Source organism: Ovis aries, chromosome 21 (assembly GCF_016772045.2).
Source record: "Ovis aries strain OAR_USU_Benz2616 breed Rambouillet chromosome 21, ARS-UI_Ramb_v3.0, whole genome shotgun sequence".
NCBI classification, from domain to species: domain Eukaryota; kingdom Metazoa; phylum Chordata; class Mammalia; order Artiodactyla; family Bovidae; genus Ovis; species Ovis aries.
In genome coordinates this window covers 11253840-11272773 of record NC_056074.1, presented here as the reverse complement: position 1 = coordinate 11272773, position 18934 = coordinate 11253840, and the positions used below count along the sequence as shown (strand labels likewise).

Below are 18934 nucleotides of genomic sequence, written 5' to 3'. Positions count from 1 at the left end.
AAAAATTCATTCCCACCTCAGCCTGAGCTATCTATTTAGGGGGTCATACTATGTCATTTGGGGCTTTCCAGGTGGCGCAGTGGTAAAGAACCTACCTGCCAGTGCAGAAGACCTAAGAGACACAGGTTTGATCCCTGGGTCAGGAAGAGCCCCTGGAGTAGGAAATGCCAACCCGCTCCAGAATTCTTGCCTCGAGAATACCATGGACAGAGAAGGCTGGAGGACGGTAGTCCATGAGGTCGCAAAGAGTCAGACACGACTAAGCAACTGAGCACACACTATGTCATTCAATACACACATATAAGTAGCTAACATTAACAGGGCACTTCCTATTTATCAGGCACTGCTCTCTGCAGTTTACATATAACTTCATTAAATCTCTACAGCAACCCATGAAATGGATACCACAGTTATCACTATTATAAGATTCAGGATACAGAAGCTCAGAGTAGTTGTCAGCTGCTCAAGTTTACATAATTCGGCAGTGGTGGAGGCAGCTAACACTTTTATTCTAGAGTATAGACTCTTAACCATATATTTATTATCTATCTATTGAAATCTGACTATGGTTAAATGATGCATACTTTTTCCCCTCAGAATTTAATACTTGAGCGTTACGTCTGATGAGAATAACATTCAATAAATATTTATTGAGCACAAGTGAAAGGACCGATTCTGGTACCAGGCTGCCAGATTCAAATCCTAACCTAATCCTCAGTGACCTTAGATAGGTCACTTAATCTCTCCAGACTTCAGTTTCTTCGCTTGCAAAATGGGGAGAGTGATAAAAGCAAGTACCGTCTTGGACTGCAGTGGAAATCAAGGAGCTAATCTGTATCAAGTGCAGCCTGGCAGCCAGTAAGATTATGTACATGATAGCGACTGATTTCTTCTTCTCCTTCATCACTATCGTCATCAGTATAACTATTAGGGCTACACGTCAGGACAGGAAATACAACAGTAAATAACACAACAAAAACCTTGCTCTAATGAAATGAACATTCTAAGTCCTGGTATACTCTGTTTTAACAATCTCATCCCATTGTTGCCATTTGTTAAAGATGTATCAGAGCTTTTCTGCAAAATTAGAATAATCATACCTACCCCAGAGATTGTCATGAGGATAAAATGAGTTAGTACCTATAAAAGTTTGGAACAGCGCCAGGTACATAAATGCACTCAATGCACATTAGGGGTTTAAATTTGTATCCGTGCTGTGGGTGTTATGGTTCGATGTCACTGTCTTGATTCTTTCTGAGTTCCTGTAATTTGTTGCTACAGTGATTTTCCATAGCATTTTCTCACAGCTACTTTGCCTCCGCAAAGAACTGCTTTTGAAATTAAGCGTATCTTTCAGTTTCTTACGGCTTCCAATAACACAGTGGTTTACTAAAGTCAAAACAAAGATTGCTCCCCAAACAAAAAAAATATACTAAAACTGAGGGAAAATATTCATAACAGCTCAGGTAGGTAAATAATCTGGCTTTTTAAAAACAGCTAGCCAATTAAATTTAGATTGTTGCATCACAGAGAGTTATTTGAATGTCTCAAGACAGGAATTTTGGAATAAGATCAATCTGAGTTCATTTCCAAGCTCCCCTGAGACTCCCTCTCTGGACCTGCCAGGGTTATTGCAAAGAGTAAATGAGACTTTAGGAACAAAGTGAGTAGCCTGCCTTCTTCCCTCCTTCACACTACGTGATGCAATTGTAAATGTGCCTAAAAAATTCTTGAATTCTTAGTGAAAGAACATCTCCTGGATCTCTAAGAAGATGAAAGTGAAGGGCAACATAAATGGTATTTTTTTTTAAGGGTCTGTATACATGTATGGGCTGGGGATGTAGCTCAGTGATAGAGCGCATGCTTTGCATGTATGAGTGTCGAAAATTCTGAAAGAGATGGGAATACCAGATCACCTGACCTGCTTCTTGAGAAATCTGTATGCAGGTCAGGAAGCAACAGTTAGAACTGGACATGGAACAACAGACTGGTTTCAAATAGGAAAAGGAGTACGTCAAGGCTGTATATTGTCACCCTGCTTATTTAACTTCTATGCAGAGTACATCATGAGAAACACTGGACTGGAAGAAATGCAAGCTGGAATCAAGATTGCCGGGAGAAATATCAATAACCTTAGATATGCAGATGACACCACCCTTATGGCAGAAAGTGAAGAGGAACTCAAAAGCCTCTCGATGAAAGTGAAAGAGGAGAGTGTAAAAGTTGGTTTAAACCTCAACATTCAGAAAACAAAGATCATGGCATCCGGTCCCATCGCTTCATGGGAAATAGATGGGGAAACAGTGGAAACAGTGTCAGACTGTATTTTTGGGGGCTCCAAAATCACTGCAGATGGTGACTGCAGCCTTGAAATTAAAAGACGCTTACTCCTTGGAAGAAAAGTTATGACCAACCTAGATAGCAGAGACATTACTTTGCCGACTAAGGTCCGTCTAGTCAAGGTTATGGTTTTTTCCAGTAGTCATGTATGGATGTGAGAGTTGGACTGCGAAGAAGGCTGCGCGCCAAAGAATTGATGCTTTTGAACTGTGGTGTTGGAGAAGACTCTTGAGAGTCCCTTGAACTGCAAGGAGATCCAACCAGTCCATTCTGAAGGAGATCAACCCTCCGGTTTCTTTGGAAGGAATGATGCTAAAGCTGAAGCTCCAGTACTTTGGCCATCTCATGCCAAGAGTTGACTCATTGGAAAAGACTATGATGTTGGGAGGGATTGGGGGCAGGAGGAGAAGGGGATGACAGAGGATGAGATGGCTGGATGGCATCACTGACTCGATGGATGTGAGTCTGAGTGAACTCTGGGAGTTGGTGATGGACAGGGAAGCCTGGCGTGCTGTGATTCATGGGGTCGCAAAGAGTCGGACACGACTGAGCGACTGAACTGAACTGATATACATGTATGGGCTTCCCCGGTGACTTAGTGGTAAAGAATCCGCCTGCAGTGCAGGAGACCTGGGTTTGATCCCTGGGTCAGGAAGATCCCCTGGAGGAGGGCACAGCAACCCACTCCAGTATTCTTGTCTGGAGAATCTCATAGACAGAGATGCCTGGTGTTGCAAGGAATCCTTGGGGTCACAAAGAGCTGGACACAACTGAAGTGACTGAGTATGCACGCATGAATATACAGGTACACACTGCTATATTTAAAACAGATAACCAGCAAGGCCCCCCTACTGTACAGCAAAGGGAACTCTGCTCAGTGTTATGTGGCAGACTGGATGGGAGGGGAGTTTAGGTAAGAACCGATACATGTATATATATGGCCGAGTCCACCTTCGCTGTCCACCTGAAACTATCACAACATTGCTAACGGCTATACTCCGATATAAAATAAAAAGTCAACAAAAATTTTAAAGGGTCTATATAGAAAATTCATTAATTTCAAAGCAAGGGGGTTTCTTTCAGTGAGAATCCCTGCACAGAAAAGAGGCTATAAAATGGAATGTGGCAAGAGCCACCTCTGTGACTTTGAGGGAGTCAATTAATCTCTCCTCAGTTTCCTTAATTCAAATTGGGCTTGGTGATCACTCTACTTCAAAAAAGCAGCGAAGGCCTTTGAAGGAGAAGCCGCTGCATAAACACGAGAAGGAATCGGGCCTTAAGAGCCATGCCCAGAGGGTTTCCTCTCCTGGTTTTAATTAAAAATGAAATTAAGAATTCTTTCAGATTATATCAGCCTTTTAAAGAAGGCAAAAGAAGGTCAATGATTTGTTAAGCATCTTCTTTCTTCTTTTAATGGTGCATTTCCCAGATTACATCATGTGAACAAAGCTCAAATTTTCTTTCAGGATCCACAGATTTGTGGCAGCGTGGATATAAGATGTGGGGGACTGAGTGAGAAGCCACGGTGAATGGGAGGGATTACGGCTCCCGAGAGCCGAAGCCTGTCTGCTGTGGAAAAGCCCCCACTGGAGTCCTGGCTCTCCCCTTGACTACATCAAACCCCACCCTCCGCCAAGTTGTTGGGATACTTAGAATCAAGTATTCATACAAATGGAAAGTGCGTGGCTACTAATCTGTGCTCCAGAGTAGCTATCATTTTGTCTGCATTCCTAAAAAGATACACATGGGCTAGAAATATTGCTATGTAAGTAGACTAAAAAAAATATATGGGTTCACATAAGGGGCTCCCCAAGTGGTGCTAATGGTAAAGAACCTGCCTGCCAACGCAGGAGACATAAGAGATGTGGGTTCAATCCCATGGAAGAAGGCATGGCAGTCTATTGTAGTATCCATGCCTGGAGAACCCCATGGACAGAGGAGCCTCACGGACCACAGTCCATAGGGTCACAAAGAGTTGGTCATGAATGAAGTCAATTAGCACGCACATGTGTGCTTCAGAAATATGCCATCTTTTATGGGGAAACTATAAATGTAATAATAAAAGGGGAAACATATGACTTTGCCAGTGGTAGCAAGGAGGATGCTGCCCTTAAGAATGATAAAAGAAATGAACATCCACAGCTTTCTCATGGCATCTGGGCATACACCTGTGCTGATAAATATTCACCTGATTTGTGATAACACTAAAAATAAATATACATGAGCTCAAGGCTTTACAATAGAATAAGCACGTGAAAATAATGACTGACGTACATGGTGCCCAGATAAAGACTCATTTTCTCCACTTCCCTGGATCCTCACAACAATCCTAAGAGGAGAACAGCCCAGATACGATCATTTTCCCCTTTTCTGGTGAGTGAAAGGTCAAAGGAAGGCCTCAAACCTGGACAGTCTGGACACAGTCCTTGGCTCCTCTATGACACTGGGTTGCCTTCGTCTCAAGGAAGAGATCTTCCCTCTACTCTGCCTCCCTGTCCTTCCATTGATTTTCCTTCTACAGAGCTTCAAATTTTTGAGGACAAACGTCTGTATATTCAAAGCTATGGTTTTTCCAGTAGTCATGTATGGATGTGAGAGCTGGACTATAATGAAGGGTGAGCATCAAAGAATTGATGCTTTCAAATTATGGTGCTGGAGAAGACCTTTGAGAGTCAAACCAGTCCATCCTAAAGGAAATCAACCCTGAATATTCTTTGGAAGGATTAATGCTGAAGCTGAATCTCCAGTACTTTGGGTACCTAATGTAAAGAGTCAACTCATTGGAAAAGACCCTGATGCTGGGAAAGATTGAAGGCAGGAGTAGAAGGGGACGACAGAGGATGAGATAGTTGGATGGTATCATTGACTCAATGGACGTGAGTTTGAGCAAATTCTGGGAGCTGGTGAAGAACAGGGAAGCCTGGTGTGCTACAGTCCACAGGGTCGCAGAGCTGGACATGACTGAGTGACTTAACAATGAAATTGAGGACAAGAGTGCCCCCTGTCTTCAAGAAGAAGTGATACAAACACTAACTAGTAGATACTCCAAGCTAGAAAATTCTTCCTCTTAAATCTGTCAGAAGTACCACCTAGCCTATCTGATAATTAGTTCAATATCTATTCATATCTCTCCAACTCCAAAGCTTCAGTTTAGTTCTTCATAATTTCAACCTTATTTGATATACAAACTAGTCTCCCTTCAAACTCTTCTCACACAGCAAAGGGATCTTTCTAAAAACATAAATTGGAGCTTCGCCAGTGTCTCAGTGGCAAATAATCCACCTGCCAATGCAGGAGACATAGGTTCGATCCCTACTCTGGGAAGATCCCACACATCACAGAGCAACTAAGCCCGTGCGCCGCAACTATTGGGCCTGTGCTCTAGAGCCCAGGAATCAAAACCACTGAAGCCTGCGCCCTAGAGCCAGGACTCGAAAACAAGAGAAGCTCCTGAAATGAGAAGCCAGTGCCCCACAGCTAGAGAGCGGCCCCCATGCACTGCGACCAGAGAAAATCCCTTGTAGCGTTGAAGACCCAGCACAGCCAAAAAAATAAAAAATTAATTTAAAAAACGCAAATGAAATTATGTCTTTATTCAGCATTAAACTCCTCAACAACTCCACACTGCTTATAGGACAGGGACCCAAATCCTCGGCTCAGCACATAACACCTTCTATGAGTCGCAGCTGCCCCTGCCTCCAACTTTATCACCCAGACAATGACCCTAAGCCACACAGAGCTGCTGACTGTCCCAGAGTGCGCCCACCAGTTGCGGCACGCAGGCTTAGTTGCTCTGTGATGTGTGGGATCTTCCTGAACTAGGGATGGCACCTATGTCTCCTGCATTGGCGGGTGGATTATTTACCACTGAGCCACCGGGGCAGCTCCCATTTGTGTTTTTAGAAAGATCCCTCTGCTGTGTGAGAAGAGTTTGAAGGGAGACTAGTTTGCATATCAAATAAGGTTGAAATTATGAAGACCTAAACTGCAGCTATGGAGATGGAGATGTATAAACAGATAATGAGCTAATTATCACAAGGCCTAACCCTGTGCTTTTGACTTGGAACACATTTCTTTCCTCATCTGACTGATGAACTAAGTGTCTTTGGGAAAACTTGAAGGAAGCAAAGGAAGAGTTAGATGATACTTCCTCCATTTACCCTTAGAAACTCACCTGTACTTTTATTATAATGTTATTTTGCATAGAAGTTATATTTAATTTTGAACTTATAGGCTTTGAGACAGGTAAAACGTTAATAGATAGATTTTCTAAAATTTTATAAGGCGTGGATGGTTGTCAAAAATAGGCCACCATAACTTTGGCTTATGGCTGAAGTCTTGTAACAGCCTCGTGGACCTATGAGAGATAAGGTTAAGTTCCCTATGAAGAATGGTTCTTATAAATACTAGAACTTAATGAAACAAGGTGTGAGTGGGGAACATTCCTCTGTGGGTGGGTGTGTGTGTGTGTGTTCACACCTTCACAGAAGGGACAACCTCAGAGCATGATTCCTCCCTTTGGTATCTCTTCTAATTGCCTGTTTTTAGTTACCTAGAGATTAAGTACACTGGAGAAACCAGGGGCCTTTAGCAAAGGAACCTCACAAAGTACAACAATGAATTCTTCATTTATGTGGTCTTATTCACCTCAGAACCCCTAGCATCTAGGGGAATGCCTGGTGACCTAGTAGGAGGTCCTTGAAAATATACTCTTCAAGGAGTTGATGTTTTATGAACACGTAATGCTTCAGAGATGTTTCCTATCTAAAATCTGTCAACATATTTTAGCTAGACTTCATCTGGTTTATCTCAACCTCTTTTTATCAATTACAGTATAACAATAATTAGGACCATCTATGTAAAAAGACAAATGAAAACATGTCAATATGTTGAGAAAACAGGCAAGGATATGATATTCCTTGCCCCAGGAACATTAAAAGCTGAATCACTTAACATTTTCTCCAAGAAGAAAAACCAATTATATCAAAAACTCCATTTTTTTTTTTTAAAAGAAAAAGATAGATTTTTTTTCTTTAAAAAAGCAAGAGCCTCTCGGATAAGCAAGAGCCTCACAGAAACACCATTTGTTTTTCATAGAGCTTCAAATTTTGGTCTGATACCAGGCTCTGCCCATTTCTTGCTTTTTCAGGGTCTGAAAAGTCAATTACTCTAAACATAATCTGCAGCCTTAGGAACTGACACTTTGCCAAGTAATTTAAGGTGCTTTGCTACGGAAAACTTACAGTTTCTCTCTTTTCTTTGAGATGATGCTATGGCAGTAAATTGTGTATACAGCTAATTCATCCCTGGATATTTGCTATTAGTTTAAAGAGCTGCAAACTTGGGTATTTAAAAGGCAGAGAATACAGATGCTTGACTCCTGGCTTTTGCTGACTTGCCTCCATTCTTCCAAATGTTGATCAGAGATGAACTGGTACCCAGGGAAAGGTGCTTCACAGGCTAACTTTCATAGAAGTAGCTTTCATTGCCATCTAAGACTATAACTCCAACTGTCAATGTGGGCATACTTCTGAAATACACTGTGGGAAATTTTCAAATGCCCTGAAAAATATACATTAAAACATACTGCAACTTAAAGATGAGGCATTGCTTCAACATTTCTGGTTGGCCTTTTCAATTTACACCTTTGTAAAAAGTTGCCTTTAGTATAACATTTCGCACTTTGTCAATGCTTGACAAAATTTGGTTGGATGAATCGACAGATATTTTCTTATAATATTCTTTTACGGCAAAAGATCCCTAAATATTTTTACTTAACCATGAGTAGAAGTAAGAGTCCATTGTTGATGAAGACAATGGATTGGGATCTTCATCATTAACAGAGTTGGCTAAGGGCTTGTCTATTTAAGTTCTTGTTGGCTACGGGCTTGTCTAAGTTCTTGCCTACCTCTGATGTTCTCTAAGTAATTCAAGGTCACAGTGGAGAAAGCAAGGGAGGGTGTCGTAAATGGAACTAGAATCTTTGAACTTGTCCCCAGAATTACTGGCTGTATTTCAAGAAACATCGGCGCAGTATTTCCCACTGGAGAGAAAGCAAATAATCTCTGAAAGGGACTGCCCAGTCTTCATGAAGAACTGAGAGCTACCGAATCGATCTATAGTATAGACAGTGACCATTAAGAAAACTGAAGGTGAAAGTGAAGGACGCAAATGAGTTCTAGGCCATCATCTGTTTCCAAGCACAGATTTGTTCATTCATGGAGGTATTTTATACCCCTCCTAAAAACTGAGAAAAGCACAGCTTGAGTCACGACCTGTTCCTGAGACAGGTATCTGTTTGCTTATCACCAGATCTTATTTCCACGTGTACTTAGGCACTCAATAATTCTGAGCTCCTGCTGTGCCAGACTGGGCTAATTGCTAGGGATATAGCAGTGAACAAAACAGATGCCGTTTCACTCACTGACCTTGCAGTCCAGAATGTGAGAGAGCCATTTGGGTTAAAAATCACATGTACATTTATAAATTGCTTGAGTCAAATGGGAAAAGAGAGAGCGACTCTAGCAGGGGACCTGATTTTCGCTTTGAAGGAGCTTCTCCGCCGGAGTACAAGTTAAACTTAGACCTGAGATGAGCAGCAGTTCATCAGGCAAAGTGTAAAAAGAGCTTTTTGATTTGAGGAAAGAGCATGTGTGAAGCACTTGAGATAGGAAGAGATTTAGTGCATTTCGTAAAGAAAAAGAAGGCTGGTGTGAGCAGTGTGGGCAGCAAAGGGAGCAGTGACATGAGACGTCTAAGAGGCAGGCAGGCAGGGGCTCGATCATGCACGGCCTGGATGCTATGCTAACGACTTTGCATTTTATCTTAATGCAAAGGTGAGAGAGCACTGATCTGTATTTTTAACAGATCACTGTGGCTGTACTGAAACAGAGAGTGAAACAGGAGGACAATAGTGGAAGGAGTGAGACCTATTAGGGGACTGTTATAGGTGACGGAGGCTTGGATTAAAGTGGTGGAAAGAGAAGTGAAGGAGAATCAGCACATTTGAGATATATTTTAGAGGTAGGATTTTCAGGTATTTAAGATCGGATGATGGGGGTGAGGGAAAACAAAGTGTGTAGCATGATTTTCAAGTTTTGGCTTGGGCAACGGAGTAAATGTATGTGTCCTTTACTGAACTGGAGAAGTGTGGAAGGGGGTAAGGATTTCAGTATCAGTGTACGGGTGACAATACTACTGAAATGGATATGTGTGTGCGTGTTATTCTTTTCTATAAATAAATAAGGAAAAATATGGAAAAAGAAAGGAAAGAAGAGGGAAAACGAAGGGGACAGAGTGCTAATAAATAGAAAATAGAATTCCCAAGGGGAAGATGGAGGGTGGGGGTTGGGACTGGTGGGGGTCAGGACTGCTAAGGGAATGCAATATGAAAAATACGTATTCAATGTTATAGTAATTATTTTTTAAATTTGGGAACAATCCCCTATGGTTTTCATCATGCAGATTACAGAAAGTAAATGGAGTAGAGTCATTTCTGTTGGGTCTACACAAAGGTGGACTGTCATCCACTTACTGGTGAGTTTTTAAGAAGGGATGTATCAAAACCCCCAGGGGAATGTAAGGAATGTGACTTTGTGTTCATAGAAAGAACATGGGTTAAAAAAAAAAAAAAAAGATTCATTGACATTGAGCTAGAAGAAGGGAGATGGGAAGGCAGGATAAAAATAGAGATAGGAAAGACAAAGAGAAATGGGTGGATTTGGCCAGCAAGCAAAGATGTCTCTGCCACCATGCCTACGCCAATGCAGGTACTAATGGTCACCTGGGTGTGAATCCCAGCCCGGCCACACAGTGGAGGGTGATCGCTGGCATGTCAGGTACCCTCTCAAGCCTTGATTTTCATACTTGTAAAGCAAAGATAATGATAGCATCTACATCATAAGGTGACTGTCAGGGTTAGCAGAAATAATTCACAAGAAGTGCTTAACAACACTCCTGGCTCAGAGGAAGAGCTCAATAAATGTTAGCTGCCTTAATGTAGCTGACTGTTTATAGATGCATAATTACTAGAAAGTCATCATTGTAGCCTGCCTCCTCACTTCCGTGTGGTGACTTTGCCCTTTTAGCTTCAAAATCATATAGTTCACTGTATCAAGAAATAGACTTATAATATGAAGAACTTTTTCAAAGAGCAAAGCTGTTAGGCTTTGCTTGTTGCAAATTAGTGAAAATGCCCCAGCATAGCCAAAAATATGTTTCTCATTTATTTCTAGAAATGTTAGATATAATTAAAAATTTGGTATTTAACTCCTCTCAAGAGGCAAATCATTGACTTCTAAACTTATTCGTTGAAAACCTCCAAGAACAGAGACGATGTTCTAAGGAGATCTTATTCACTACGAATCACTCAAAAAATCTATGTTTTCTCTGTCATAATAATATTATGAAGCCGTGTGAAGATATTCTGTCAGAAAATGTAACAACACAAGCACCACATTCCATGTAGAAATATTACAATTGAGATCTTCCCATTTTATACTAAATTGGAACTATCTTATGAAACACTGTATTCTCTTTTTCTTTCTGTAGCTGACTGGCTGTTACAGGAAGATAGGATTTTATTGTTTGTTATAAATATGCTGTAGAATGATAATGTAGAATTATGTCTAACCTTTAGACTTAGAACAATTTACAAATTTTTGTAGAAAAATTCAAAACATTCTATGATCAAATCTGAACTCCACATTTATTGAGGGAATTGCCTTAAGTGCTCTGACTTTAATTTTCTTATATAAAATGGCAGTTACTAAGTAAGACAACTGATGTAAACACCTAGCATTATAACATACTGTAGAGGTGAAGATTATATTCTTTGTGGTTAGTTAGCACCGACTAGTTCTGTAGTTTTGGATGAGTTAATACCTAAAGGAGTCAGTTAAATGATGACATTAATTTAATAATTTAGTTAAAATATGAAACAATAATAGTATCAACTTCTTAGTCAATGTGATGCATGGAGCAGAGCATTACTATTTAAAATGTACTAATCAAGAATGCAGTTCTCTTTGAACCTTCCGTATGAGGGAAAGGGTGCTAATTAAATTCCAAAATGAATTCTTTGGGAAAAATATAATTAATGCCTTCTTAACAATGCATGGGGACCGAGAACATTTGGAGCATTGTGTGATCACGTGTAAGGGCTCTCTGATCACACTAGGAGACCAATGCTCTCCATGTCTCCCCCTGCCCCATGGGAGCAGAACGGCTCTCCACCCCGAGGAAGCTGTAGGGTGCAGAGCAGCGGGCAGAGGCGGATTCTACCCGTTCGTCCCCGTGGAAGCACATGCACCCGGAGAAGATGAAGTGAGAAAGCGCATGCAGTACCTGGTCATCTCAGAGTCGGGGAGCAGGCCTAGGTGGTAGTGGGGGTAGGGAGCTGAGAGAAGGAAGCTTTTGTCACACTCAACAGGGGAATAGTGCCTGGGAGAAGCAGGCTTATCACACAGTTTGTTCACAGTGCTGTAAACGGGTTCCGGAGGCCTGGTGATACAAGAGAAAGAGATGCAGGGTTAGCGCTCACACTGAACGACAGGCTGCGTGCAGCATCTTACCATAGGCGACAGCAAACGCCCCAAACAACGCCACGGGCTTCACGAGGCCTGAGTGAAGAGGCTCTCCACAAGCAGGTCCTCGGGGTAGAAATCACAGCTTTGGCTGACACGTGGCATGACTAAAAGTCAGGTGTCAGATACCTCAATAGAGTCACAGAAAGAGACACGCATGCTCAGTCGTGCTCGACACTGGGACCCCCCTGACTGTAGCCCGTCACGCTCCTCTCTCCATGGAATTTTCCAGGCAAAAATACTGGCGTGACTTGCCATTTCTTCCTACTCCAGGGAATCTTCCTGACCCAGAGACTGAACCCATGTTTCCTGCATTGGCAGGCAGATTCTTTCTCCTGGGAATCCCAACAGAGTCATAATCAACCTTTAAACACCGTATCTTTTTAGATAAGCCTGTCTGAAAGGCCAAAATTTGGGAATCTCTGACATGGCTCCTTCTTACACTGGAATCTTATCTTAAATGTGAACTTCACATAGACTTTCTCTGGCCACACTGGCCAGGACACCTTGAAATTTTTCAGAGCACCTATTCATATTTTATGATAATCTTTTCTCAGCATAAAATAACCTTTTTAATATTTTCTTTAATTTTTTTTATTATCACTCTCACTATACCATAAATTCTATGAGCAGAGAGACTACATTTTTTTTAACCACTTACAGTACAGTGTGGCACATAATGCATTGACGGCATGTATGAATGAATACATGAATACAACTTCCTATATTTATACTGCAAAACTTTTGCTTGGTGATTTGTGGGGGGTGGTTGGCTTTACCTAAGAATCTAATAGGTTCCTCCATATATTTATTCATAGTGTGCTCCCTGTCCCCTAGAGTTGACTTCAGAGAGTTTTCCACAAGGAAGATTTTAGTAACATTTCTATTAAGTGAATTCATCTAGGGATACTGAAACATTACCTAAAATAGCAACATTTTTATATCTGTTATTGACAAACATGCATATTACGATCAGATAAAATTTTCTATAGTTTCTGGTCAAAGATCCATATTAAAAAAGAAAGTTTCACAACTCTCTTCTCCATTTTTTAAGCACATGGTCTGAAAGTACTTTCAATATCTTTCCATTATGTAAGAATGAAAAGATGGGTATTGAAATGAAAGGTCTATGAGCAGTCAGGGTCATGGACCCAGAAAGTGTAGCCTTAGCTGGGAAGGTAAGGAGCAAGTCAGGAAACTGGGCCATGTCCAGAGTCACACTCAGTGGGGGCAAATTGCACCTCCTGGGGTCACAAGACACTGGAGGCAGCAAGTGGTGGTCACGAGCCCGGGCAGAGGCAGAGGAGGTGAGCTCAGTGACGGCACGGTCTGCGCTTCTGTAGCTCCAGCCCTCAGTGTGGCTCCTCCCGTGTAACAGGCGCTAAATCAGTGCGGACAGAGAATGGAGAACGGGGAAGGAAAGAGGGTAAACCAAGCATTACAAATGAACTACCTAACTTATAATATTGCTGTGGCCAATCATGGGATGTCAGCGTAGACATAATGTCTAGAGACCTGGAGTCTGGATTCTTTTTCAACACAAAGCTTTCCATGACACAGAAGGAGGTTCCTTGGCGTGTTTATTTTGTGTAACACAGTAGAGGGGCTGAGGAGGACTCCAGAGGCCTATCTGTCCTATGGAATAACGACCTCAGTGGGAAAATGAAGTACTTTACAGTGGAGTCGGCTTGTTCTATCCCAGTGGCTGTAACATTTACAAGAAGAATTAAAAGTTTTTTAAATAAAAGAGCCAGACTTATTAGGGAATCTATCCTTCAAGAAGACAACTGCTCTGTTTTAAGAAAAATCCAGTAAGTTCACAAATTTCTGCTTGTCAATTTAAACATATATATAATTTATACTGGTAAATACAGCACTTAAAAGAGGCAACTGCAAATGATCCTTAAAAACTGTTCTTTTTTTTTTAATATGATATTTTTCTCTTTCTGACTTATTCACTCTGTACAACAGGCTCTAGGTTCATCCACCTCACTAGAATGGACTCAAATGCATTCCTTTTTATGGCTAAGTAATATTCCACTGTATATATGTACCACACCTCTTTATCCATTCATCTGATGATGGGCATCTAGATTGCTTCCATGTCCCAGCTATTGTAGACAGTGCTGCTAGTAAAACAGTACTGATGAAGCTATTTGCAGGGCAGGAATAGAGACACCGACATAGAGAACAAACTTTGGACACAGCGAGGGAAGGAGAGGGTGAGACAAATTGAGAGAGTAGCATTGAAACACATACACTAGCGTATATAAGTTCAGCTCAGTCGCTCAGTCATCTCCGACCCCGCGACCCCATGGACTGCAGCACGCCAGGCCTCCCTGTCCATCACCAACTCCCGGAGGTCACTCAAACTCATGTCCACTGAGTTGGTGACACCATCCAGCCATCTCATCCTCTGTCATCCCCTTCTCCTCTCACCTTCAATCTTTGCTAGCATCAGGGTCTTTACAAATGAGTCAGTTCTTTGCATCAGGTGGCCAAAGTATTGGAGTTACAGCTTTAGCATCAGTACATCCAATGAAGATTCAGGACTGATTTCCTTTAGGATGGACTGGTTGGATCTCCTTGCAGTCCAAGGGACTCTCAAGAGTCTTCTCCAACACCACAGTTCAAAACCATCAATACTTCAATGCTCAGCTTTCCTTATAGTCCAACTCTCACATCCATACATGACCACTGGAAAAACCATAGCTTTGACTAGACAGACCTTTGTTGGCAAAGGAATGTCTCCACTTTTGAATATACTATCTAGGTTGGTCATAACTTTTCTTCCAAGGAGCAAGTGTCTTTTAATTTCATGGCTGCAATCACCATCTGCAGTGATTTTGGAGCACCCCCCCTCCCCCCCAAAAAATCTCTTTCTGTTTTCACTGTTTTCCCATCTATTTGCCATGAAGTGATGGGACCAGACACCATGATCTTAGTTTTCTAAATGTTGAGTTTTAAGCCAACTTAGTCACTCTCCTCTTTCACTTTCATCAAGAGGTTCTTTAGTTCCTCTTCACTTTCTGCCATAAGGATGGTATCATCTGCATATCTGAGGTTATTGATATTTCTCCCAGCAATCTTGATTCCAGCTTGTGCTTCCTCCAGCCCAGCATTTCTTATGAAGTACCCCGCATATAAGTTAAACAAGCAGGGTGACAAAATACAGCCTTGACGTACTCCTTTTCCTATTTGAAACCAGTCTGTTGTTCCATGTCCAGTTCTAACTGTTGCTTCCTGACCTGCATATAGGTTTCTCAAGGGGCAGGTCAGGTGTTCTGGTATTCCCATCTCCTTCAGAATTTTCCACAGTTTATTGTGATCCACACAGTCAAAGGCTTTGGCATAGTCAATAAAGCAGAAATAGATGTATTTCTAGAACTCTCTTGCTTTTTCGATGATCCAGTGGATGTTGGCAATTTGATCTCTGGTTCCTCTGCCTTTTCTGAAGCCAGCTTGAACATTTACTTTAAGTTCAGGGTTCATGTACTGTTGAAGCCTACCTTGGAGGCTTACTTTGCTTTGAGCATTACTTTGCTAGCGTGTGAGATGAGTGCAACTGTGGGGTAGTTCAAGCATTCTTTGGCATTGACCATATATAAAATATATAGCTAATAGGAAGTTGCTGAATAACAAAGGGAGCTCAACATGGTACTCTGGAACAATCTAGGGGGTGGAATGGGGTTAGGGGGAAGTTCAAGGGGAGGGACATATGTATACTTATGGCTGATTCACACTTTTTTATGGCATAAGCCAATACAATATTGTAAAGCAATTATCTTCCAATTAAAAATAAAAATTTAAAAGTATTTTTATCAGTTTTTATAGATAATTCACTGATACTTTTAAAAAATTTTATTTTTAATTGGAGATAATTGCTTTATAATATTGTGTTGGCTTCTGCCATACAACAATGTGAATCAAGGTTTTTTTTTAATCAGTTTATATAAGTAATTCATGGGCTTCCTAGGTGACTCAGTAGTAAAGAATCTGCCGGCCAGTGCAGGAGACAGAACATGCGGGTTCAATCACGGGGTCCGGTGGACTTCCTAGAGGCGGAATTGCAACCCACTCCAGTATTCTTCCCTGGAGAATCCCATGGACAGAGGAGCCTGGCGGGCTACCAGTCCACAGGGTGGCAAAGAGTTGACAGAAACTAAGCACACACACACACGTAATTCACACAGTGGGAAGTTATGTAAAAGAAAACGCACTTTCAGTTAGCCATTGAAATACATCTCTTAAAACAGTCAGATTGAATATTGTTCATGATTTGGGCACAGAGAGTTGGTTTTGCTTTGTTGACATAATCAGCTTTATGAAGATTAACATATATTTCCTATGGTTTTAGAGACAGAAAGATGCATGATTCTGATTAGACAAAGTCACCTTGGAGATCACAGTCTGATTTGTACCTAAAATGTGCTGTCTGCACAAAAATTCAGCTTGGGAAAAGTGTTGTATTAAATAGGCTGCATAAATATGAATTAAATAAGAAATGAAGAGACAGGTATGAACTCTATGGGAATTATTCTGGGTAGGTTATCACAAGAGGACCTGCTTTTATTCTTCAATTTTTCCACCCTGAAACAGTGCTACTGTGGCAGAGATGGCTGGATTGCTTCCCATTCATTTTACTTATTTTTTAACCCATTTTTTCTCATTAATGGAAATCAAAACTTTCATTGGTCACTTTTCTGGTAATAAAGATTTTTATTTCTGTTTTGTAGGTAGATGTGGCTCTGGGATTTGTGAGATGGCTGCTTAAAGGAAAGCTGAGTTAGCTGAGACCCCTGCAGTTTTACTCTCTCCCTCTTCCTCCCTCTGCTGACCTGGAATCCAGATACAGTTGCTGGAGCTTCAGCAGTCTTCTTGGACCATGAAGCAGCCTTGAGGATGAAGGTAAACAATTCAGAGAGTAGAGCATATTGGTAGAGCTTGTGTCACTGGTGATGTAGAGTGATAGTATACCACCTCTGGACTACCTATTTCTGGATACTTTTGTGTGTAAAAATAAACAATTGATATCTTGTTTATGCTATTTGGACCATAAAGAATGCTAAGTACTGAGAATAGATGCTTTCAAACTGTGGTGTTGGACAAGACTCTTGAGAGTTCCTTGGACTGCAAGGAGATCAAACCAGTCCATCCTAAAAGAAATCAGTCCTGAATATTCATCGGAAGGACTGATGCTGAAGCTTGAATACTTTGGCCACCTGATACAAAGAGCTGACTCATTGGAAAAGACCCTGATGCTGGGAAAGAATTGAAGGCAGAAGAAGAGGGGGATGACAGAGGACAAGATGGTTGGATGGCATCACCGGCTCGATGGACATGAGTTTAAGCAAGCTTCGGGAGATGGTGAAGGAGAGGAAAGCCTGGCATGCTGTAGTCCATGGGGTCGCTAAGAGTTGGGCATGACTGAGCGACTTCACTTTCCCTTTTCACTTTCATGCATTAGAGAAGGAAATGGCTACCCACTCCAGTGTTCTTGCCTGGAGAATCCCAGGGACAGAGGAGCCTGGTGGGCTGCCGTCTATGGGGTCGCACAGAGTTGGACATGACTGAAGTGACTTAGCAGCAGCAGCAGAGCAAACTGAACAACAACAATTTTTTGTTATATAAATAGTACCTAATATTAACGGATATTTGTTTCTTGTTTAGTTGCTAAATCATGTCTGACTCTTTGCGACCCCATGGACTGCAGCCTGCTAGGCCCCTCTGTCCATGGGGTTTCCCAGCAGGAACACTGGAGTGTGTTGCCATTTCTTCTCCAGGGGATCTTCCTGATCCAGGGATCAAACCCACATCTCCTGCACTGGCAGGTGGATTCTTTACCATTGAGCCACCAGGGAAGCCATTAACAAAGATACAAAATAAAAGCTGATTATCTAATACAAAGAAATAACTATAAATAGGACCTACCATAAGGTGCTAATACATTTAATTCTGTCAGCAGTCCAAATAACACTTTCTTTATACACAGAAAAACTTAAAGAATGCTATTTTCTTACTATATAATTTAGAACCCATGGTTGTTTAGAGAACTCATTGCATCTTTATTTAAAAAAATATGTACATAAAATGGTAGCTAATCTAAACTGCAAGCACAGGGCCTAAGAAAAAAGGAATCAATGAATTTTTTTCAGGCCATAAAACATTTTCATGGTGATGTCATTTCAGTAACATTGTACTGTCTTTCTGCCTAGAGAGCTTATTCAATTTTCTCAGTCTAATATTGTCTCCATAGACCAAGAAAATGATGTTACCAATTTACTTCTAGTTTTTTCATTTTTAACCTCAGTAACACTACATTTGGAGACAAATTATGAGAATTAAACCTGTTTAATACATATATACCTTAAGAAAAAAAATCCTACCTGTATTGTACTCAACTAAGTAATAGAAAATATTTTACTATCTGACCTCTATAATAAAATTAAGACCAAAAACATGAGGCCCAATACATTGTTCAGTACTGAACTCATGATTCTTTTCCCTATATTTTTGGGAACCATTTCAGGAACATAATATTATTTCACAGATCACATATTTAGAAGATTTGGCATTTGGGACAGCCTTAAGTGTCTTAGATTTTAGAAAGTCACTTCCAGAATTGTTTCATAGTGAATTGATTCCTTAAGCTTAACTACTCTTGATTCAAAGTTTTATCAAAGTCAATTAAAAGAGATACACCTACTGATGTTGCAGGCTCATTTTTACCTGTAGACCAGCTTTCATTCCTTTTCTATTTTTTAAAATATTATTTTATACAGTCACTGGATAAAGAATGGGAAGCCCATGGTGGCTCAGACAGTAAAGAATTTGCCTGCAATGGAGAAGACCCGGGTTCAGTCCCTGGGTTGGGATAAAGAGTAGACATATTAAACCCAGTTTCTTTTCTTTTCTTGATTGCACGAAGTCTTGATTCCTCAGAAGACAGGTAGATGAAAAAACCACCACAAAAAAACCCCCCCAAACATAACAAAAACCCTCAACAGACT

The 18934-nt window shown here is 41.0% G+C and overlaps 1 protein-coding gene across 37 annotated transcripts in view; it reads right to left on the bottom strand.

Annotated features, from left to right (window-relative positions):
* The window catches only part of DLG2 (discs large MAGUK scaffold protein 2), a 2369976-nt gene that overhangs the window by 557609 nt on the left and 1793433 nt on the right, over positions 1–18934 (bottom strand). For 24 of the 37 annotated variants that reach the window (XM_042238120.2, XM_060403917.1, XM_060403935.1 and 21 more), the window contains one exon: positions 11686–11841. The exons of the other annotated variants lie outside the window; for them this stretch is intronic. In XM_042238120.2, coding sequence (XP_042094054.1) covers positions 11686–11841 — 156 coding nt within the window. The remainder of the gene's footprint in view (positions 1–11685; positions 11842–18934) is intronic. 37 annotated transcript variants of the gene reach the window in all.